The sequence below is a fragment of the Etheostoma cragini genome, chromosome 5 (genome assembly GCF_013103735.1).
Source record: "Etheostoma cragini isolate CJK2018 chromosome 5, CSU_Ecrag_1.0, whole genome shotgun sequence".
NCBI classification, from domain to species: Eukaryota; Metazoa; Chordata; class Actinopteri; order Perciformes; family Percidae; genus Etheostoma; species Etheostoma cragini.
This window is the reverse complement of record NC_048411.1, coordinates 4,594,791-4,618,755: the sequence shown is the minus strand read 5'-3', so window position 1 is coordinate 4,618,755 and position 23,965 is coordinate 4,594,791. Positions and strand designations below refer to the sequence as shown.

Genomic DNA, 23,965 nt, shown 5'->3' with positions numbered 1-23,965 from the left:
CTTGTGTTGTTGTTGTTTTTTTTACTTTTTCTTAAGTTTTTTGTTCCTTTTTTCAACACTTTTGACACTATGTAACAGTAACTTATTAACTTCAATTATTTTGGGGATTATACCTAATGTTGGAGTTAGAAAAGCAGAAATTAGGAATTATTTAGACTAAAATTAAAGGAATGTATGTTGATGGATAATCACAGACTGGATTATGTCTTTTATTCAGTACTTTCTCAAAACCACTTCAATTTGTTTTTCAAATGCTAAAAAATTGAATAAGACACCCTAAAATTAATGAAAGTAGAGATTTGTACTTGCCAAAGAGCGCTCTGTAGAATCAATCAGGTTATTTTGAGTAATTACAATTGGTTAGTTAAAAAGAACATTGATTTTAAAACGGGTCAATTTGACCTGAGGACAACATGAGGCTTAACTACATGAATTCAGCCAATGGGAACTATTTTATTTTTGATTCTGAAAGAAGATCAAACTTTTTTTAAGTATTGTTTTTAATGTATTGATTGCTTTTTGTTGTTGTTGCTCTGTTTCCATTGTAGATGTCAGCTAAGTGTGTGTCAATGCCAACACTGATCAGCATGCGTCTGGAGTTCCTACGAATCCTGTGCAGTCACGAGCACTACCTCAACCTGAGCCTGTTCTTCAGCAGCCCTGCCTCCGCTCCTGCCTCGCCATGTCCATCTATCTCATCACAGGTCCGCCCACTTGTCAGTCAAAACTTGCAGGCATTCAGGTGTTTCATCGTTGGCAGTAAATACAACAATCCGATAAAGTGACATTTGTGGCAAGTCAAGTTCATTTAAACAGCCCTATAGGAAACACTTTGTTTCTATCCTCACCCCCCTATATTTAGATAAGGAGTATCATCACAGCTGCAATAAGTGAGCAGTGTAATAGTTTGGTGTCACATGGTTTTACATTTACACATTTAAGAGAAAACGTCTAGGAAAATACAAATACAAAAAGAATTAGAGAATTAGATGGGATTCTGTTTAAAAAGAGCTGGTTGAAAAGTACCTTCGCATAATATTAATCTTACCCTTATTCTGTTGCTGTGCCTCTCATTGTGTCCGTCACTCCTTTGTTTCATCTCCACATTCAGAGTTCCAGTTCATGTAGTTTCCAGGAGCAGCAGAGGATCTTGGGGTTGTTTGAGCTTTCTCAGGATTTCAAACAGCAGCACTACCTCACCGGTCTGCTGCTTACAGAGCTCAGTGCCGCCCTAGACATGGAGTCAGAGGGGTATGCAATCATAGACGCATTTAAATCGTTATCTCCTTATTACCTTGTTATTACAAAGCTTTGATATGGACTCATTCCAATAAATGAAACAACAACCAACTATGCCAAGAGATGTGTTTAACCTCTGTAAGCACTTGTAACCTGTATACTTGTAATGTCATTGGTGGAATCAATACAGCTTTTTTGTGTGTTCACAGGGGAAAGGTCCAGAGAAAGGCCATCAATGCCATCTACAGCCTGCTGTGTTCCCATGATCTCGACCCTCGCTGTACTAAACCTGAGGTCAGAGCCAAGGTGGCTGCTCTCTACCTCTCTCTGGTGGGGATCATCATTGACTCCACCAACTACCTGGACTTTACTGGTACATACACACAAGCGCTCTGAGACATGGATTGCAGATATTTTCATTTCTTGCTTTGAAACATACAGTACACATAGACTCAAATTATTCATGATAGATTACCACACACAGACATGCATTTTGCAACACTAATAATAATTTAATAAGTAAATAAATAAATAAATAACAATTTACACTCTAACGTTATTAAACACAGGCCTGATATACACACCCTCAGGTCCTTTTACATGCTAATAGAGAGATGTCAGAGTAAGTGGGCTGTGACTGCCGGACAGGCGCCCTGAGTGGTTGCTCAGGGACACCTCTGCAGTGCCCAGGAGATGAACTGGCATCTCGCCAGCTACAAGTCCACACTCCGTACTTTGGTCTGTACTTGGACTTGAACCAGCGACCTGCCGATTTCCAACCCAAATCTTTACTACTGACACCCTAAAGACTACAAAATTGTGCGCATAGTTGTGCACAAACTCACCCGCCCTTAAGAGTTGGTGATACAGTCTACCTGCTGCCTCTTAGAGAAGCCTTTTGTATTTACACTATAGAAACAATGTAATTGTACCTTACTGAATAACTCAGTTTACCAGTTATTTCTCAATATTCAAATGTTAGACACTCTTGTGTGACTAATTTCATCTACCAGTGTCTAAAATATATCTCTTTTTTACGTATTGTGTGCTATGTAGTAGTTCATCAAGCATGTGTTAGTGCTTAATCCCTAAGTTCCTATTTCAACTGTAAAAAACAAAACAAAAAAACTCAGTAGTGTCAAAGGTTTTGCACAGAAGGGGCTGCAATTGAATCATTTAAGCTCCAGTCCTCTCTTCTAATCATATTTGACCCGTGTTTGTCTCCCTAGTTTCTGACACACGCGGCGGGAAAAACAAGACGGGCGTACCTGAGGATGACCTTGAAAATGTCCCACCCATCAATCAGTCTGTTGCCATGGCAATTGCAGGGAACCCCTTCAACACGCTGGGACGGAATGTTCTCGTTTCCATGGCATCCATGGTAAAATGTTGAAATAATTTCTTAATGTTGAGGAGAGAACTAATTGTGGTATGCTTTTTATTATTTTTCAAAAGTGCTGTTGTATTTGAGTATTCTGCCTCCCAACAGGTGAGCTGCACTAAGGTAGATTGATTAGCTGTCAAAGCCACACACACACTTCATCCATCCTGAAAAATCACACACACACACACACACACACACAAACACACACACACACACACACACACACTGCGGGAGATGGTTTATGGGAAGGCATTGCCATCATAAGTGAAAAGGGCCGTCCTCCCTGACAAACACATCCATCAAGTGTAGCTACAGCAACAACACAGCCACTAAAACTAAACGCTGCCATTCTCTCTCTCTCTTTCTCTGCTTCTATCCAAGAGATGAATCAGTCTCTTGTATGTTGTTACATGAAATACTGTTGTGGAAAAACTGATTTTCACACAAGTGAGCCCTCGGCTCTGGTATCCATAACTAATCTAAACATGACGCCTGTTCCACATTTTCAGGCAGTTTCCCTTCAAACAGTGTTCGCAACAGAAATGCTTTTTTTTTCACATGGAGCATGCTTTCAAATTAACAAGCGATGTTTCTAATCACAAGCTACACATATTTGACGTTGGTTCTGGTGAGCTTTGTTCAGTTCTGCTGTATAACAGAGACCTAGAAACCAGGTTCTAGGTGGGACACCTAGAGCGCTAGGAGGTTAATAGCTACATTTATCAAAGCTGCCACACAGTGAAGCAGCAGTAGCCCTCTATAGTAGCGATTCATCATCACACGAATGAAGGTAAATTAATCTGCAGTAGATTTAACGCCTATTAAGATGGTGGAAGAGAACCAGACTTCACTAAAGCCAGTGTGGAAAGAAGTTTCCAGCCATGTTTGTGGTTAAGAGAACCTTGTGAATGATATACTGTTAGTTTCTTTTATAAACTTATTATATTCACTAAATGATTCAACGGGTTGTGCAGGAGACCACCACTGACAGTGTTATGGATGTGTTTCTTAGTGAGGGTCGGCTACAGTATAATAGAAATATATGGATTTGTTTGTGCTGCAAGCATTTTGGATCAAAGCATTTCCCTGACTGACTGGTTATGCGATAATATACCTTACAGCTTTAGTGCATAACTTTTTGATGTTAATGAACATCCGTTACATTCAAGCCAATGCCAAATGAGTTGCTACAAAGCTAATTAAGACTCTCAGCTCCACACAACTCTGTCTGTATTTTTCATTATGGCTATATTTAGAAGATTGTGTTGTCCAGGGACATTCCTGCGCAGAAATTTGGCTGAAGATAATGACCTCTTCTGAAGAGTCCATCATGTGTTTTTAATCCTCCATGTCCACCTTGCATGCTAGCAACTCCGTGGGGGAGGGGTGGGGGCGCATGCACCAACTTGGAAGGCTGTGTCATGTGGACGCGCCAACAGTGTTGTTGTCATCTTTTAGAATTCCTCATGGGGGCGACATAAACTATGCACAATAGCTTTAAATACCATATTTTTACCATCATTTTTTCCTAACCTCCCATTGCATCACTTTCATTTCTAGGTAATTTCTCAATCTGGGTGCACATACAGCAGATACATGTGTGGACATTTATGTGTATGTTTCTGAGTAAGTGCAGGTGCTCTCTGTCTTCAGTGAGCGCTACATTATACTGTATCATACTATGTCTGTCTCTCTCCTCTCCTCTTCCTAGCAAGGTAAATCTGTAGCCACGCTGGCAGCAGACACCAGTCGCCACCTGTTGGTGTGTTTCCTGTGGGTGATGAAAAACGCGGATAGGAGCCTGATTCAACGCTGGACTGTAGAAATGCCTCCCTCGCTGCTCAACAAGCTGCTGGAGCTCCTCACTATCTGTGTGTCCTGCTTTGAGTATGGGGTCAGTGTGCTTGTCGCAGTCATTTAAATTAATGTTATGTTTATATAAATACAGATGGAAACTTTGCATCAGAGATGGCATATATTTATTTATCATACAGAACTTAAGGATAAGTGTCTACTACAACATATTCAAACTATATGCACTTTTTTATACCTCGTGAATATGTGTTGATAGGGAAAGCAGAGCGGTGACAAAGTGAGCACTCAGGCCCTACAGAAATCCCAGCAGGCCAAGCTGCAGTTGGAGGAAGCCCTGCTGAGAGGAATGGGAGCCCGCGGGGAGATGATGAAACGCGTTGGAGGTCATTTATCTTTTTGCACTATAAGGAATACCTGTTAGAATTGCTTTTCTGTCAAATTTAGATCTGCATTTTCTGCAATATGTCAAAGTTTTGAACTGGAACTACCTCCAAAACTAGAGGACACTCAGAGTTTCAGAATGTTAGTAACTGTAAGAACCAATTTCAAGTCACACAGTCTATGCTTAGGTTAGCATGTTAGTCAGGAGTTTTGAACACTTATGACTGTGATTATTTTTTCTAAGCAGCATTTCAAACATAGATATACCCCTGTGTATAAGGAGACCAAGTTAATGTTTGACTACTGTGAAAATAAAATACAGCTCTAATTGTTCATTTCTTTCTAATTGTTCATTTGTTTTTACACAACTCATCTAATTGTTTTACAGCAATACACATTTTGCCATAAAACAATGTTAATTCAGTGATTCCTATGATATAGTTTAGTATATAATCTGTATTCAAGTGAACATGCATGTTTGTTTTCTCACCAGCTGTTTTCTTGAAATGAGTCGCTGCTTTTAAATCCCTCACAGGAATGGATAGGACTATTGGTCAGAGAGAGAACCTGCGATGGAGGAAAGACCTCACTCAGTGGAGACAGACCAACGACAGACAGGATAAGTAGGTTATAACTTGCATGTCTTTGTCCAATTTTCAAAATTTCTCCTCTTGCTTTCTTGATTTCTCAGTGTCTGTCTGTTTCTCTCCCTGTCTTTCTTTTTGTGCTTTCCTTCCCTTTCTAAACATCTGTCTTACTCTCACCGTGTTCCACCAGGACTAAAGCAGAGTTGGACCAAGAGGCTCTGATCAGTGGAAACTTAGCCACCGAGACTAACCTTATAGTGCTCGACCTGCTGGAAACCATTGTACAGGTCAGAACACTCTAACTTGAACCCATGCAATATCTCAACACTGTACACTATCTGCAGAACATAAACACATGAAAAATGTAAAGGGAGTCCATTGGCAATTTGGCATTTGGTATTAGATTGTCCTATATTGTATGGTTTTCTCAATATTTTGCATTTTCAGAGGAATCCGAGAGTCAACAAGAGATTATCTTTCATCAGCTAGTCCCATTAAAAATCTGCATACATAATTGAAATACCAACAATGTTCCTGATTAGGTATTTGAGGTAACCCTGATCAGTTTTCTTGAAAACAGCTTGAAAACATTAAGACCAAGACCAAGTCCAAACCAGAGTGTGGTGAAACTTAGTGAATAACCATAAAGCAGGAAACAAACAAAAACTGTTTGAATGCAAAGTAAGTGTTTCAAATCAATGTGAATGATGTAACAACCGTAACCAATGAGTTCAGTACACATGAGGCACAGTCTTTCAGTCTTAGCTTGAAACATGTAAGACTGAAAATTGAACCTCTGTTGTGAAGTCCTCACTTGTGCTTCCCAGTGTAACCACAGGTGTTTGTCTCATATTATTTGGTGATTTTTTTTTTTTTTTTTTCATTTCTCCTGTCCAGGCAGTGCCATTGGCTGAATGTAAGGACAGCATGGTTGGTGGGGTGTTAAAGGTGTTACTTCACTCTCTCACCTGCAACCAGAGTACCACTTTCCTCTCTCACACCTTCAGCACACTCAGAGCTCTTGTTGTCAAGGTACTTTTATTAGAGCCTGTGTGTGTGTGTGTGTGTGTGTGTGTGTGTGTGTGTGTGTGTGTGTGTGTGTGTGTGTGTGTGTGTGTGTGTGTGTGTGTGTGTGTGTGTGTGTGTGTGTGTGTGTGTGTGTGTGTGTGTGTGTGTGTGTGTGTGTGTGTGTGTGTGTGTGTGTGTGTGTGTGTGTGTGTACTTGATTGAATTCAAAAGTAGGTGTGTGTCTGTTGGTGTGTTTACATGAACACTATCTGTGTCTAAGTTTAATCTTCTTGTTTGATTGTGGGGGTGGCAGACTGCTGGTACAAGCCAGAATTATTTATGTATATTTGCAAGCATGTGTCTGTACATACATGGTTCAGTTTCTCTGTATGTGTGTGCAGTTTGGGGACCTGTTGTTTGAGGAGGAAGCAGAGCAGTGTGCGGACCTGTGCCAGAAGGTGCTTCAGTACTGCAGCAGCCCTGTGGATGAGAACAGGAGCCAGGCCTGTGCCACCCTTTACCTCATCATGAGATACAGCTACAGCAATGCCAGTGTAAGGACACACACACACACACACACACACACCAGCACACAACAGATGATCCTGTGTATACTTACATCGGGTTGCACACACACACACACACATTGAAACAAACAAAGCAAATGTCAGTTGAGTGTTACCTTCCTGTCAGATAAAACCTTATTTAACATCTGAGCTTGCAGAAGAAATTGCATTTACGTCAGATCAAATCGAATTTAAGTGCACATGTGAGTTCAGAATTGCATATGATACATGTTCATAGAAGCAGGGAGTCACACACGTCTTAGCCTATCTTCTCCACTTTTCCTTTCCCACTAGGCTTTAATGTCTTTTCCGTGTCTATTTTGAGCGTGCCGCAGAAAGTTTCTGCTGAAGGATGTGTCTCTGAGTAGAGAGCAGAGAGATATGTCACTGTCTGCCTTGCCATGTTCCTACCCCTCTTTAACTAATCACAGCCAGACCTCTGTGAATATGTGTGTGTATGTGTGTGTGTTTCAGTACATTATATGTGTGAATGTGTAAGTATATGTGCTTTAAGGGCAGGGAGAGCGCGTGAAAGGGGAGAAAAGCAGGAAATCACGATAGAGATAGAGGAGTGTTTTTGCCAGAGGTGAATGAAGGGAAATAAAAAAGAGACATATCTGAAGGAAGTAAGGTATCTTCTTTCATTTTCTCTGCTAGTTCGATCACTGCTGTTGCAGTCAATATTTCCTGTGTTTACAAACTGTACACTTTAATGAAAGTCAGACGCTAGCCTGTGGAGCACACTTACACACATACACATACATACACACACACTCACACAAACAGTATCTACAGTTTAAAGAGAGTATTTCCCATCTGCTTATCACAGCCTATGTTTGTTTATATGATGTACACAGAGGAAGCTGTGATCTGAATTAGCGTAACAGCCGTATGACTCATTCATTCAGAACTTACCCTCCACGTCTTCCTTTGCTTATCTTTTCATCACTTCATCTTTCTGACTGTCTCAAACACTATTTTCCTCTGTCCATATTTGACTTTCTTTTTAGATTGTTGTAATAAATAGAGAAAATACCAGGTGCACACACACACACAGACACACACAGACACACACACACACACACACACACACACACACACACACACACACACACACACACACACACACAGAGTTAGAGGGGAGTGATGGGTGGTTAGGCTCTGGCTCCATGCTCAGTTGAACAGAATGGGGCCGTAGAGATGATCCATGGGTGATTATGTCTCTGCTAATGGGAGATCATTTCCCGCTTAGCTGGTCATGCTGGAGATAGATGGGACTTCCCACATACACAAGCTCACTCACTCTCACACACGCACAGTTCTCTCTGCAGAGGATGGAGGGGTGTTTGTCAGGCCTGTTATTTTGGACAGGTAGTGTGAAGGATGGAGAGACATGGAAACGGAGGAGGCAAGGGACAAACAAAAAGAGAACAGCAATACAGCTTAGCAATGTTAGTACAAAAAGCATTTTTCAATTGCATAATAATCTTTTTTTGTTTGCTGTCAAATGGTGATAATTAAAAATGAACATGGCAAAAGCAAAGTGTTTCCAAAGACACCATATTGCATGATTTGGAAAAGATTTTGAAAACTTCCAGGGGAAGTATGCAGATGTGTTTTTTAAACTTTTTTGTATACACACACTGACATAAAGGCGTTGACACTCATCACAGTTTTTATTCCATATATGATACAAGCTTTTGATTCGATTTAATGATGATTTTAGCAAGAGTCATCACAGGTATGTTCTGCTACCCTACCGATATGTCCTAAAAAAGAGTTAATTATTTAGAATGATAAGTCTTGCACTCATTTACTAATATTAGGATAAGACAACAACTGATAGAATGAGTAGTAGTATTAGTAGTAGTAGTAGTAGTAGCAGCAGAAGGAAAAGCAGTAGTAGTATCTGTGTCTGTTATGCTTGTTGCCTACAGCAGTGTTATATCGGGCCATACAAATAAAAAGTATTATTATCATAAAGTATATTGTAGGCCATTTCTAAGATTATCATGGAATCTGAAGCACATATGGTACTTTGGAACTGACCAACAAACATCATAGCCTGTCTCTGATAAAAATATATGCCCTTGGCATTATTGGAAATTTTATGGTTATAAGCAATTTAGAGGGAACATGTAATCACCCAGAAGAAGGAATGTTAGTATTCTTGCAAGCTGCAAATGTCTGTCATGTGCTAGTGTCTTGTCTAGCCATTGAATATATATATTTAAAAAAAAAAAATCTGTCTATAGCTTTCAGGGAAGACATCAAAAGAAATTTTAATTTGGGAGTCTACGGAAATCCATATTCAAATACAATTCAGCCGTGCTTGGCTTCAGATTCACATAAAAAAAATGTACACTTTTGTCTTATCGTAGGATAAACACTGCAAAAGATTTAACACTCACTGTGGTCCCTGCTGTATTTGTCAGAACTTCTCAAGAGTGAAGATGCAGGTCACCATGTCTCTGGCCTCGCTGGTGGGCAAGTCCTCAGACTTCCAGGAGGAATACTTACGATGCTCACTGCGCACCATACTGGCCTACGCAGAGGAGGACACTGAGATGCAGAACACTCAGCTGCCCTCACAGGTATAACATACTACTATCACATTGCTGATATTTTTGATCGGATTGTTGCCTCATGCCTGCCTCTTGTGTTTGTTTGTATTTTCAGGTGGATGAGCTTCTTAGAAACCTTAACAGTATTTTATCAGACACAGTGAAGATGAGGGAGTTCCAGGAAGATCCTGAGATGCTCATGGACCTTATGTACAGGTGAGAACCCCCATCATCGTCATCATCATCATCATCTGTGAAAGTCTCTCTGTCTCTCTCTGTTTTCAGTGTCATACTCTCTCCTCTCTTCTCTCTCATCACCCTGTGGCTTCCCTCTATGTTGTACTGCTGGTTCATATTTCTTTGTGGTCTGGGCTGTTTTGTCTCTATTTGTTGCCCTCACTATGGTAACCATGTGGTAGCAGTTTAGTCTGATCTGGCTTTGTGTATATGCAAATGCGAACAGTGTGTGTACAAGTGTGTGTGTGTGTGTGTTTGTTAGAGAGAGCAGGAAGGGGAAACAGTTGGACAAAGAGGGCATACATGTGCTGTGTGTTGATTTAGGCACTTTACCTCAACATGCTCTAATGTCACCTACATGTGTCATTTATCATGCACCTTTCCGTTTGGGTTTTGGTCCCAGTCTTCTGGTGAGTGATGGTCACTTACCTAGACTCACCCCAACGTTCACCTCCAAGCTCCTGAACACACAGGTCATTGATGACATTTGGTCTCCAGATGCTTGAATTCATTTGTATAGTATAGTAACTCACCTGCTTTATAAATAAATTCATTCAGAGTGTTTTACATGTATACCCATGCTGTTAGGCTACTTATTATTCATGCATTCCATGAACAGGAACACATTTTCCATATTTTTTGATGCCCATAAAAACACTAAACAACCCAAATTCTTATACCCAAATACACATTTTGTTTTTGGATGTTCACTCCTTATATATTGACATATATTTATTCTAGGGTTGAACAATTAATCGTTTTTTAAATCGAAATCGCAATTAGGTAATTGTGAAGACCACGATTAATTGAATGTGTAATATTTTGTTGAATGTTTGGTATAACATTTTTTATTCCTCTTTTTACTATTATTATATAATAGAAGATAAATGTTGGAACAATGTTAAATATCACAGGTGTCAGTGTTCCATGCTTATTAAAAGAAAAACACTTATTGCTTGCAACTCATATCATCCATGTTCTCATCCTTGCATAGGCATATTGAGCCGTTTTGCTGGTGTTTCATGTTTTAATGTTCTTTGAAATGTTTTGTCTGTTACACAATGAATAAGAAAATTCTTGTTATTTGTTTAAAGCTTAAATTAAGTTTTAGCTGAATTTTTCTTTTTCTTTACTCACCTACTTCCGTTTGCAGTAAAGAGTATTGCTGACCTAATTTTTTGTCTTGTCAATACACAGTGTGTTTGCTCATGATTATGAATGTGCATTTATGTTTTATTCACGTAACACATACATTTAGCTTTTGTTGTAGTTGAGACCATTGTCTTTTTCTCTCTGCTTTTACCAAAATACATAGACATAAATGTAGTCATCAATACATCATCACTGCAGGACTTGCAAAGAGACACATTTATTTCAATTTTATTTTTGGATGGTTATTGTGCAGTTTGACTGTGTTCTAAGTCTCTCATGGATGTTGTACAGTATGTTTCTACACTGCCTTCTTGGCCAAGTCTGCCTTCAAAAAATGGATGTTAATTTCAATGAGACCTTTACCTGGTTAAATAAAGAGAAGAATAGAAGAAAAAAACAGCAACCATACCCTCTTTCTCCTCCCCGCCTCAGGATAGCAAAGGGCTACCAGACGTCTCCCGACCTCCGTCTGACTTGGCTGCAGAACATGGCAGAGAAGCACAACAACAGGAAGTGTTACACCGAGTCGGCTATGTGCCTGGTCCACGCTGCTGCCCTGGTGGCCGAGTATCTCAGCATGCTGGAAGATCACAAGTACCTGCCTGTTGGCAGCGTCACCTTCCAGGTACAGAGCACAGATCATATACACCAAATTAACAAGGAGGAAATAATCATAAAAACATGCCTGCACTGAAAAAGGGAACAGTTACAGGCACACAAAAGAAGCATACAGAATCTGTTTGTTGTGACTGTTGATTGTTTGGCTGAACAGATGCAAAACCCCCCCCACCCCCGCATAACAACTCATATCACGCATCTCCCCAGAGATCTTCCAAGTTTGGCTGTGTGTCCAGAGGGGGGAGCTATACACTCATAACGTCAACATATAAATATGGTCCCCAGGTAGCACTGCTTACCACAGCGTCTTTGAAGTTGAAGGAGTGGGGGGGTGGGGGAACTGTTCCCCTGAACTGAAAACAAACAGTTATAGCAGTAACTGTGATGATGTTGTTGTCGACGAGCTGTGCCACACACTTGATCTCTGTGGCGTTTTTGGTACAGGACACACTAACCCGCAGAAGTTGGCAAGTCATTGATTGTATGGTCATCAAATTAGTTCAATTTCCCATTGTAGGACACCTCCTTTTAAAGTCAGCCCTGTGATTGATTATTTGATGAAGAGGGCTAATTGATTGATTGGATGACTGTTTTTCTCCCAAGAACATCTCCCCCAATGTCCTGGAGGAGTCGGCGGTGTCAGATGACATCCTGTCCCCGGACGAGGACGGAGTGTGTTCAGGACGCTACTTCACAGAGAGCGGCCTGGTGGGATTGCTCGAGCAGGCCGCTGAGCTTTTCAGCAATGTAAGACAATATATGCTATCTATGTTTAGTGTTCAGCTGTGTGCCAAATTCATACTACATACTAATTCTTGCTGTGGATATATTTCCTATTCTATATATATTTTAGATAAGGCCTTAGTGTGGACTAAGTGTTGCACAGAACAAGATTGTTTAATCCAGTAATTATCCATTTAATACTTACAAGTAACCAGAGTTATAGGATGTAGTATGGAATTGGGATACAGTTAATGTCAAAATTGATTCGTTAATAACTATTAGGGTAGTCATGCCATATGTTACACTGCTAAGCCAACCTGGGCTCGTAGGACAAAGGAACACAGCTAACTAGCTAAGGCTAACCTAGCTTGTAACATTATTGGTATTGGTCTCCTCTCCCTGTGTGGTGAATTCAACATGAAAATGAGACCTGTGCTTGCCTGGATGAGTATACTTTCCTACCTAAGAGGGGCCGTGCTGTGTTAAACGGACTCACCCGGCCGCTGTTTCAGTTTGCGTGTCGAAGGATGACGGCTGGCTTTGGTGACCACAGCGTTGGGACTCTGCAAGCCCGCTCTCTGTGTTCAGGTTTTAAAAGGTGTATTTACGAACAGTCTTTCCAACAGGGTCTTTCTTTCAACAGCTCTAGTGTGCCTTGCCGTTTGAAGCTTCCAGCTTGTCTTTTCTTCCTGAATAAATCACTCATGAACACACCTGCAATGGCTGGGTTTAATTAGATCAACAACACCACACCCCCTCATATGACGTGACAGTCTGACCCTTATCAAATCTAACCACATGAACTTCCTGAAAGACCTCTACCCATAAAACATGTGTTTTCATATTATTTGTGTTTAATGCAAATATTTCCTCTTTAAATACTGTATGTGGTCATACTAACCAGCAGTGATGGCTGTCTCAACAGGGGGGTCTCTACGAGGCAGTAAATGAGGTCTACAAGATCATCATACCAGTCCTAGAGGCTCACAGAGATTTCAGGAAACTGGCATTCACTCATGAAAAACTACAGAGAGCCTTTGATAACATCATTCAGAAGGTAATAACTATATGACACTGTTGGGGCTGCTTTATTTATTTAAAAAAAGGTTAAAGTAGAAATTAGAGAAATAGTAAGATACCATAATAGATTATGTAGAAATATAATTTACAGATTGGAAAAGCATTTTCTTATTCAGTGTTTCATAAAGACATACTGTATAATCTATTGTTCTTTTAGAATGAGTTTGGATAACTAACATCCTTGAAAAGTACAATTAACATTATTGTTGTGCTCAACAATAAAAAAAAATTCCAGATGGTTTTACACTAAACTCTTTAAAGTGCTCTTTACAATAAAGTAAAATTATTAGTAAAATTATTATGTCAATAGCCTATAAAAGGCTATTGACATAATGAGAAAGAAAATGTTACTAATATAATTCCACTTATAGAGTGAATAAATCCTTCTCTTTGTTGCCCTCCAGGGTCATAAGAGGATGTTTGGAACCTATTTCCGGGTGGGTTTTTATGGGGCCAAGTTCGGAGACCTGGATGAACGGGAATTCATTTACAAGGAGCCAGCGATCACACATCTGCCTGAGATATCACACAGGCTGGAGGTGTGTGTGTGTGTGTGTGTGTGTCTGTGTGAAAGAGAGAGGGACGAACAGTGATTTTCTGATTTTTTTTCTGTTTTTAGTTTTTTGGAAAAGCTGAAAAAATTGGGCCATCATACCTTAAAGGAGAAATAAAGTTATGAAGTATACAGAAATTTCAGCCTCACCTTAGTTGAATAAGTCAATGAATTAAGTTATTTAATGCTTTTGAGTAATATTTTATTCTTAAATGAAAAGCTTTACATGGCAGTATAATAGAATAGAAAATACTTTATTGTTTACTTTTTGTGTGTGTGCAAAAAGGTCGGAAATTTGATATATTTACCTTAAAGCCACAACAGGCTATATAATGAACAATACTGTATGCTAACTACACAATTTCACCCACTCCTAGAACTTCTACATTCAGTGTTTTGGAGACGCATTGGTGATGATCAAGGACTCTACACCAGTGGACAGAAAACAACTCAACCCCAGCAAGGTAGGGGCCTGTAGTGTCACACCACTGATTGCCCCTACATGTTACAACACTATTAATGATCCCTCTGGTAAAATTTAGCAAACTTTGCATTACCAAATATTATAACACCTGTAATACAAAAAAAAACTTGACTGCGTGCAAGGGCTATTTTCATTTTTATCTTGCTTTGTGGCATACATTGAAAAACTGTTGGTAAACAGTAAACTACCACACCTCTCCAGGCATACATCCAGATCACTTATGTGGAGCCCTTCTTCGATGACTATGAGATGAAAGATCGGCTGACAAACTTTGAGAAGAACTTCAACCTGAGACGCTTCATGTACACCACGCCCTTCACTAAGAGCGGGCGGCCGCGGGGGGAACTCCACGAGCAATACAAGAGGAAGACCATCCTCACCACCATGCATGCCTTCCCCTACGTCAAGACTCGCATCAACGTCATCCAGAAAGAGGAGGTAAGTGTAAAATACATGGTGTAGAACATCTATTGTTTTTCGAGTTATTTTGGTGATTGCAGCAATGAATTACACAATATTACCTCTCTCTTGTTTCTAGTTTGACCTGACTCCTATTGAGGTGGCCATAGAGGACATGCAGAAGAAGACTAGAGAGCTAGCAGTTGCGACACATAGAGAACAGCCTGATGCTAAAATGTTGCAGATGCTGCTACAAGGCGCTGTGGGAGCCACTGTTAACCAGGTACGAGCATTGCAAATGTTTTGTGAAGGCACTGCTTCTATTTTACACTACCGTCTGTCTGCTCCTATTTCAGCTGAAGTGATCGCTTACTTCATGCTTAACCAAATGATGGCGGTTCTCCCAAAATGAGTGCTCTTTGTATCATACATAGCCCTTTTGTCCCCTGAGTGTTCCTTCTTAATGTGCAGGGGAAAATAAACCAGAATAATTTACCTCTATTTATCTTATCACATTGACATTTTCCCTTGTAGCCACAGAGTGCAGGTGGGAGACATGACAGTGATCATCAAAGCCTTCACCCCATCCACAACCCTAATCCTTCCTTTGCTTTTCCCCTGATTTAGTTAAAACGTCAATTCAAGGCCCTTCTTTCCTTTCATGTCCCTGTTTGCACGGCATGCTGAACCGGAGGTCTCTTTGATCTGATAGCTTCCAGGTCCTGCCAGCCTGGTGAATGTTGGAGTAATGATGAAGCTAGCTACAGCGTCTCCACCCTCTCCCCCAATGCTTTATCTTCCAGCGTCTAATCTGACAGGTCCCTCGCTTCGACCTGATGGTTGTATACATAACGCTAATGTTCAGCAGCTCCGTAAACATATAACTCTTGACTGTAATCAGCACAGGAGGCTGGGTTTCTGTGTGTGGGTCCGCAGCTCGGACCGAGAACCGAGGCCCAGGCCCAATGCGTTTATGATGCTAATCAGAGCTGTTTAACAATGCCTGTCGTGATACAGGCACCGTGCGAGTGTGGTGTGGTTTTATGATGAATATAAGTAAGGATAACAAGATCTCATACCGGGTAAATGGGAGCCAAATGGTGGGTGTATGCAGGGTTAGCAGTGACATTAGCCATGCAGGAGGCTAATCATGGCTCCTTCTCTGATGTGATCTCTTCCTCATGTTCTAGTTCAGCATCAAGAGCATGCATTAGGCATTCAGTTAGGGAGTCATTTCTCCCGTCTGAATGAGAGGCATTGTCATCCCTCCTTTGTTCATACGCTCTCAAACGCTTCCTCTATTTCCTTCCTCCACTTTCTTTTTGCTTTCTCTTTCTTTGTCTTTCTAACTCTGTGTCTTTGTTTTTGTCCCTCTCCCCCTTTTCCGTCCTCCGTTATTAGGGCCCATTGGAGGTAGCCCAGGTCTTCCTGAATGAGATCCCAGCGGACCCGAAGCTTTTCCGCCACCACAATAAACTGCGCTTGTGTTTCAAAGAGTTTATAATGAGGTAAGATACAATCTAAGAAACGCCACCTAGTGACTACACACTGCACTAGAGTCATGCAAAAGGGAGGAAAAACTATAGAAATCTATGGCGACCAACTATTTAATTTCTGCTTACCCTTAGTAACTCAATAGATAGAGGTATGGAACTATTCTTCAAAGCGATTCAGTTTCTTTGAAAAAGACATGATTTGAATGAGTGAAACACTTCTCCAGGATGCTCTATGTATACATCATTGCCGGTGTCAGTGAAGGAAGATAAAGAGAATTGTAGACAACTGTGACTGATGGAGACTGATATCCTGCTGTTTAGGCAGAGTGTCATTCAAGATGCAGAGATGGAAGTGATAATCGGCTCTAAAGTGCACACCAGATGATAGTTAGGGAAACCAAACACATACAATAAGAGGGGTGTGGAATAATATAACCACTTGTGACAGGGGGTATTTTTTTCATTTCCCATATGACAGTGGAAAATATTTTTCCTCATAATATCACAGACCGCATTTTCTTCTTGAAAGGTTTATTGTTCCCAAGAGTTTCATTACATTTTGAATATTCAGAACATAATTTAAAACCACTCTAACCCACAGCAATGTGTCTGAGGATATGATGATTTTGCGCAGGCGTGTGTGCCGAATGTGTTCGGATGTGTGTGCTTTCATCTCGTGGGCATTTGCAGTTTGCTTCCAAAAGATGGTTTTCATTTTCTAACCCTCATGTCAAATTCCAGCTGCCTTGATTGCTACAAGCAGGTTGGCAAATATTTACTTTCATTCCGTAAAGGTTTATTTTCTATCCTAAATCCAGGCAAGCTGGCGCTGGACCCTTTGTATGCCAATGTTCCATTGGTGTTCTAAAAAAATCTTTTTTTCTAAGTTGGTCATCTTTTACCCCACAGAATTAAATATCTCTTCCATACAGTATGTCTCCCTAGGACATCAGGTCTCACACTCAAACATTTTACCTGCTGTGCAACTCAATAATGCTTTTAAACTGCTTAATCATAAATGTTAACAGATGCACTGGAATGTTCAGGGTAGGTCCACTAGCCGCAGCAACATCACAATAGTAAGAATATCTTTTAATATAGATGAAATTTATGCAACATTTTTGCAAATGTTATGTTCTATTCAATCAACTGTGTTCTCCTTTTATGAATGATACTATATACACCTCTAATCACATGTGAAATAAAAAACCAAATACTTTATTTTCCTGACTTTTAATTATGATTAACCTGGGATCATTAATTTTGACAACTACATTTTGTTTAACTATGACACAGTTTTATATTGTCATGATGCAATTCCACCTAAAATGGATCACCCAGCCCTAGTTCAGAGGCAGATCAGCTTTAAAGCAGATATTAAGAAATTATGTTTGTATGAAACATAATTTAATTTGTAACATAATTTGTAATTTGGAAAAGACTGAGTTGTTTGGTGTCCAATTCAGGTAAAAAAAGGAACTCATTCAAGTGATAAATTAAGATAAAATTCTACAGTACAAAAAAAAACAGTATGCAACATCCCTTTAAGAAAAACTTTATTATAGTCAAAAGGAAAATCCTCTACTGTACTTCTCTCTCTAAAAATGAAAGTTAATACATTTGCTTGCCAAATGGGTTTCAAAGCTAATATCCCTTCTCATTTCTAGAAATCCTGGAGATCAGGGCCTGTAGAGATGAACGTTGGAGGGGTTGTTTCTTTGATTGACTGTTGCCCAGCCTGTCATAAACTGTGGTTTGTGACAGCTGGCCGACAGCTGTCATAAACCCCCCCTCCAAATTTGGATTACAGCTGAAGATGACCATTGTTTTTCTCAGTGAAGTCAGCTCAGAAAACATGAGTGATGTCGCAAATACAGTTAAACAATACTAGTCAAAATGAAGATTTGATATATTTATGTTAAATATTGAAGATACATAAAGATAATTCCTTTTTTTTTAAATTCAAACCAAGCAGTCAGATAGATGAATAGCTACATATAAGTAGATGTTTTTAATGTTTGGAAAATCCTTGATTCTTCCAAACCGTCCTTAATGATCATTACCCTGCGTATTAACACAACAGTGTTGTTTCTTTAAAAGCGAGAGATGAACTCAGACATGTGTTTGCCATAAACCCGGTCTCTTATTTCCTGCGGACTCCTCTATATGTTGGTGATTATACATGTCATGATAGAGGACTGTGGAGAGACCCCATTCCTGCCCTCTTCTCTTAGTTGTGCTCAGATGAATCTTGCTGTGCTCCCCTTTACCATGAGACATAAGGAAGAATAGGTAGATTTTTATTTGTTGGTCATTTGTAATTTGGAGATTTACCTCTGCTGCCCTTTTTAACTGTGTTTTGAAACAGCCTTGTGGGGTCATTTACAGCTTAGCTCACATTCTAGCTGAGGTACTTAGAAAGATCTAATGTAGGAGTTCCTTCCAGTCAAGTACATTGTTAACTCCCATTTAGAGCTCTGGCATGCAAAGAAGTCCAATTTATGTCAAGTAGTTACAGGATGTCGTTCGCATGAAACAGTGCAGTATATTTCTGAAGGCTTGAGGAAAGAGGGGGTTTCAGCAAAATTGGTTTGTAGAGAATCATTTTTGAAGCTGCTTTTAAGTTTGAGTTATTGCAGTAAAAAGTTCAAGGAGTACATTCAACTCTTTCCCCCCCCCCCCCCCATCCCATGCAAAGTGATTCAAGAAAAATAAATTAGAAAACGATGATTGATTCTATCCTACTCTGCTCTCTGTCCTGTAGGTGTGGTGAGGCAGTTGAGAAGAATAAGCATTTGATCACATTGGACCAGAAAGAGTACCAGCAGGAGCTGAAGAAGAACCACAACCGCCTGAGAGAGAGCCTGAGGCCGATGCTGGAGAGGAAGATCCCTGAGCTCTACAAACCCATCATCAGGCCTCGACTGGAGAACAGGTAAACAGACCCTCCAAGTCAAACAGCCAATACTGTTTTGACAAGAGACAGTGATGGGGGGGGGGAAAAGCATACATCATTGATCCTTTCATCACGATTGCTGAACCCGAAGAAAAGTGAGAACAAATGGAATTGAGCAGTTATCCATTCACACTGTCCGTGTCACCTCTACAAATATTGATAGCTGAACCCGAGCCACAGTACACAGACTGTGATGAGTGTTGAACCAAATGCCACGGCAACATCGCACCCATGTGTTAGTAAAGACTGATTGCTTTCTAAGGGCTTTTATGATTGAATATAGTAATCTTGATACATCTTGAAGCAGTGCATTTCCATCTCTGAGGGATGAGCATGTACTTCAAAGGGATACTTCTTCCTCAAATTTACATTTTTCCATTGATTACTCGGCCTCTGAAATGTGAAGAGAGCTTTCAAAATCAGAGGCGTATTATTGATAGAATGAAACTTGGATGAGGACTGATATCAACTCCAGGGGAAAAAATATGAAAAGGTTTAAAAAATAAATGATTATTATACCCAATGTTTGAGTCTGAAAAGCAGAAATTAGGAATTATTTAGACTAAAATTAAAGGAAAGTATGTTTATGGATAATCACAGACTGGAATATTTATTTTTCAAATTCTATAAAATTGAATAAGACACCCCAAAATTAATGAAAGTAGAGATTTGTACTTACCAAAGAGCGGTGGAATCAATCATGTTCTTTTGGGTAATTACATTTGGGTAGTTAAAAGAACATTGATATAGGAAAACGGGTCAGTTTGACCCGAGGACAACATGAGGGTTAAAAGTTAAAGGGATGCAAACAGTACATCAACGCATATTGCTATATACAAAGATACATCTGCAATAACCTAGTATTGGCCAATATAAGAGCTTGTTAATTTATCGGCCTAGTTCTAATAAAAAAGAGTTATCCAAGTTGCAAGGACCTCAATATCTACACTAAATCCTCTCATGAATGACCTTGTAAAATACCTGGACACCTGCGTAGCTAATGGCTGAGCTAAGTCTGCCGTTTTCAATATGGCATTGCAGGCTGAAGAATGAGTAATTGATACAAAAAATCTTATTTTTGTGCCTTGCTCATGGAAACATATAACTTAACCATTCCTCCTCATCCTCATAAGATCATAACATCTTGTGTTTCTGCCTTTTACCAATTTTCCCTCATCCACTTTTCACAGGGATTCCTTCAAACGTCTAAGTTTCCGCAGAGCTCAGGAGGAAAACTCCTGAGATGCCACGGCACGCCGAGTGCGAGAAGAAGGGGAGGCTGTCACACAACCGAGAGAGGGAAAAAGAGAGAAGATGAGATGAAACAGGAGAAACAACAAGGAAAGGAACTGATGATGATACCTTTGCACTCCTCTGCACTGGAGCAGTACATTGTGTCCACAATGGAGGACTTACAGTTTCCCAACAGTCCAGTAATGTTTATTAATGGCTGCTGTACATCCACTTTTATGATGTCAAGGTTGTTTGTTACAGGAGGGTGAGAGGTGAGTTAGCCCATAAAAGTATGGAGGTGGGAATCTCAAGCAAAGTGTAGCTTATTGAGCATTTCACTGTAAAATCTTCAGATGCTTCGGCTCTGTTGATTCCTCTTTTTTTAATATAGATAACTGCAAGTCCTAATAATGCTGCAAACATTTCCTCTGGGTTGGGATAAGAGGCAGACTAGAGTTCCTCATCAAAGGTCCTTGCTGGCCCAGGGCCTGTACTTGTGCCAATTATGCTCGTGTCCTGTGTGTATGTGTATATAAATGTGTGAATGGATGTGTGTTTATTTAGATAATGTTTGGAGTTGAATATGTTGGTGCCATAGTGAAGTCACTTTGGACTAAGTGATGATAAATGATTCTGTTATGTGCTAAAAGGCCTCTGAAATTCCACTCCAGGCGTCTATGATGTGCCAGTTAAAGCAGCAAGAGTACAGATGGATTTGTGCGCTGGAAAAACAGACACAATTTCCTTTGTTTAAGTCCATTCTTTGTCTTGTTACTGTTGGGCATACAGCACCTGGCTATGGAGCTAATGGAAGTGTTAACTTATTGAGAGTTATCTGATGTAATAACACAGGAGGCAGATAGACTTATCTGAGGCTCTAAATTACACACGGCTAATCTCTAAATCCACATTTTTTATATACTATAGGTCTTATATCAGACAGCTACAAAGCTGTTTACAAAGATATAAAAACTATTTTGCATTTTATTTTATGAAAGGAATTTTTAGATAAATAAGATAAATAATAGCAATAATGATATTAATTGGAAATATTATCCAGTAGGGAGGATTCAGTGATACAGGGAGTGTACTGTAACAATATCAGTGTATGTTCCAGTAGTTTCAGTACCTGTTAGTAAATAGTCAATGTCCTACGATGCACACAGTGCCAAATTTAATTCCTACCTTATTTACTAAGGACTTGAAATACTTAACTAGAAAGGCAACATTTCTAAAAATCACTTCACACAGCTGTGTGTTGCAATGTAGAATATATTTTTACTCCATATGTCATTCAATCACTGGAGACAGCATTTGTCCATTTTATTAAATGTGGAATTTGTAGGCCTTCTTGTCATGCATACAATGATGTTGAAGCACCTGAATAAAATTTAATATATACACATTTGTCATTACTGCGTTTATGACTATTTTTGAAACTTTTGCTTTCAAGAAATTGCCTTAAAAATATGTACTATTAATATTGTTACAGAGCTAACAAGATTACCAGCAATTAAACTGATTCAAGTCATCAATCCGCCATCAGTATGGTTGGTATTCATTAATTGTATTCACATGTTAGGCTTACAGTTTTCTGAAATGGTAAGGTATTGTAATTTTTAAAGTTTTTTTTATCTAACTACAGTCCTATCCATTTTAGTGGGTATTTTTTCAATAGACTACTGTTTAAAAAGTTTATTTGACTTCTTATTGATAAGTAAAATATCTACTAAAGGTTTTTTTCACATACAGTAACTCTTGTATAAACTGAGTATCTATACTCCGTAGCTTTAGACATCACAAAGGCGGGAATAACTTGGGGAAACTACAAGCGGCTGCTGTCCCGTAAATATGACGTCATCGCCGCTCGACTTCAACCTGACGAACACAGGTTTGTAGACTTCATTCACAACAAGTAAAGCACGTCGGGTACTTGTGAATTCCAGACAGTGGTATGCTGACAGTTGGTTTTTGACATTTTGTAAAAGAAAATACCGTTAGCTTTTAGCTAGTGATTAATGGCAGCACTGCAGCTGTCGGAAGTGTCCCGGAATACAGTGTGAGCCTATGTGTTTTGGACGTTGAGTTTTGAATAATACAGTGCTCGCTCGTGAACTTCCTCGTGTCATACTGTCAGTTAGCTTCACGCCACCGTTACGTTTAAAACTCAAACGTTAAAACAACACGTCTTTGTAACTCACTGCACCGTCTGGTCCTCTCATGTACGACTTCAATATGTGTAAGCTGTGTATAGACACCGGTAATATTATATAATAATATACATATATACAGTCTATGGTATAGTTACGTGTTTTAAGGTCAATTAATAAGGTAAATTACAAAAAGCTCTGTAACCGTATAGCCTGTAATTATTCCTCGTGTAGTCTTCCCGCCTACCTGCAAATTTCTGTTTCTGTGAGTCAAAATTTCAAATGAAAAACCTTTTATCAACGTTTTGGTGGTCTTTTTCGAAACTTTTGTGTCTTTAACCCCGATGTTTTTGTCACTTTTTTAACGTGTATCGACTTTTTCTGAGCCTTTAAAAAAAAAAAAAAATGTTTCCCCCAAAATTGTTAAAGCTTTTTCTTTTCTTTTTATATTTGTCACTTTTTTTCTTTTTCTTTTTTTTTTTTAACATTTTTGTCTCTTTCTTCAGCATTTTTTTCACATTTTAGTCACTTTTTTGAAATTTTTCTTTATTTTTAACATTTGTCACACACAAGTCTTTTATCAATTATTCTTGTCTCCAAATCCTATAAAATTGTCAAAAAACACCCAACTTCAGTAAAAGTAGAGAATTAATTATATATTTAAGTTGTGAGGGTGGTTAGGAACCATCCACGTTACTTTTTTGGACAATTTGTTTGAAAGAAACCCAAAATTCCTGATATAGAAACTTTTTGAAAAGGGGTCAAATTTGACCCAAAGGCAATTAACCCTTTAATTAACCCTTGTGTTGTCTTCCCGTTGACCATTTGGTTTTCTTGGTCAAACTTTTGTTAGAACCATAGACTGTCAATTTTATATATATATCTATATATATATATACACTCACCGGCCACTTTATTAGGTACACCTGTCCAACTGCTCGTTAACACTTAATTTCTAAGCAGCCAATCACATGGCGGCAACTCAGTGCATTTAGGCATGTAGACATGGTCAAGAGAATCTCCTGCAGTTCAAACCGAGCATCAGTATGGGGAAGAAAGGTGATTTGAGTGACTTTGAACGTGGCATGATTGTTGGTGCCAGAAGGGCTGGTCTGAGTATTTCAGAAACTGCTAATCTACTGGGATTTTCACGCACAACCATCTCTAGGGTTTACAGAGAATGGTCCGAAAAAGAAAAAACATCCAGTGAGCGGCAGTTCTGTGGGCGGAAATGCCTTGTTGATGCGGTTGATGCTCTGATTGAGAGGTCAGAGGAGAATGGCCAGACTGGTTCGAGCTGATAGAAGGGCAACAGTGACTCAAATAACCACCCGTTACAA

The 23,965-nt window shown here is 39.5% G+C and overlaps 1 protein-coding gene across 2 annotated transcripts in view; it reads left to right on the top strand.

Annotated features, from left to right (window-relative positions):
• The window catches only part of dock8 (dedicator of cytokinesis 8), a 59,409-nt gene extending 38,867 nt beyond the window's left edge, over window positions 1–20,542 (top strand). For both annotated transcript variants that reach the window (XM_034871614.1, XM_034871615.1), the window contains 22 exons: window positions 549–704; window positions 1,112–1,251; window positions 1,449–1,612; window positions 2,469–2,620; window positions 4,335–4,517; window positions 4,695–4,821; window positions 5,355–5,442; window positions 5,597–5,693; window positions 6,304–6,438; window positions 6,816–6,968; window positions 9,416–9,574; window positions 9,660–9,760; window positions 11,366–11,558; window positions 12,155–12,298; window positions 13,200–13,331; window positions 13,759–13,893; window positions 14,285–14,371; window positions 14,593–14,829; window positions 14,930–15,073; window positions 16,192–16,298; window positions 19,051–19,221; window positions 20,433–20,542. In XM_034871614.1, coding sequence (XP_034727505.1) covers window positions 549–704; window positions 1,112–1,251; window positions 1,449–1,612; window positions 2,469–2,620; window positions 4,335–4,517; window positions 4,695–4,821; window positions 5,355–5,442; window positions 5,597–5,693; window positions 6,304–6,438; window positions 6,816–6,968; window positions 9,416–9,574; window positions 9,660–9,760; window positions 11,366–11,558; window positions 12,155–12,298; window positions 13,200–13,331; window positions 13,759–13,893; window positions 14,285–14,371; window positions 14,593–14,829; window positions 14,930–15,073; window positions 16,192–16,298; window positions 19,051–19,221; window positions 20,433–20,484 — 3,057 coding nt within the window. In that variant the 3' untranslated portion in view covers window positions 20,485–20,542. The remainder of the gene's footprint in view (window positions 1–548; window positions 705–1,111; window positions 1,252–1,448; window positions 1,613–2,468; window positions 2,621–4,334; window positions 4,518–4,694; window positions 4,822–5,354; window positions 5,443–5,596; window positions 5,694–6,303; window positions 6,439–6,815; window positions 6,969–9,415; window positions 9,575–9,659; window positions 9,761–11,365; window positions 11,559–12,154; window positions 12,299–13,199; window positions 13,332–13,758; window positions 13,894–14,284; window positions 14,372–14,592; window positions 14,830–14,929; window positions 15,074–16,191; window positions 16,299–19,050; window positions 19,222–20,432) is intronic.
• The last annotated feature ends 3,423 nt before the right edge of the window (window positions 20,543–23,965 follow it).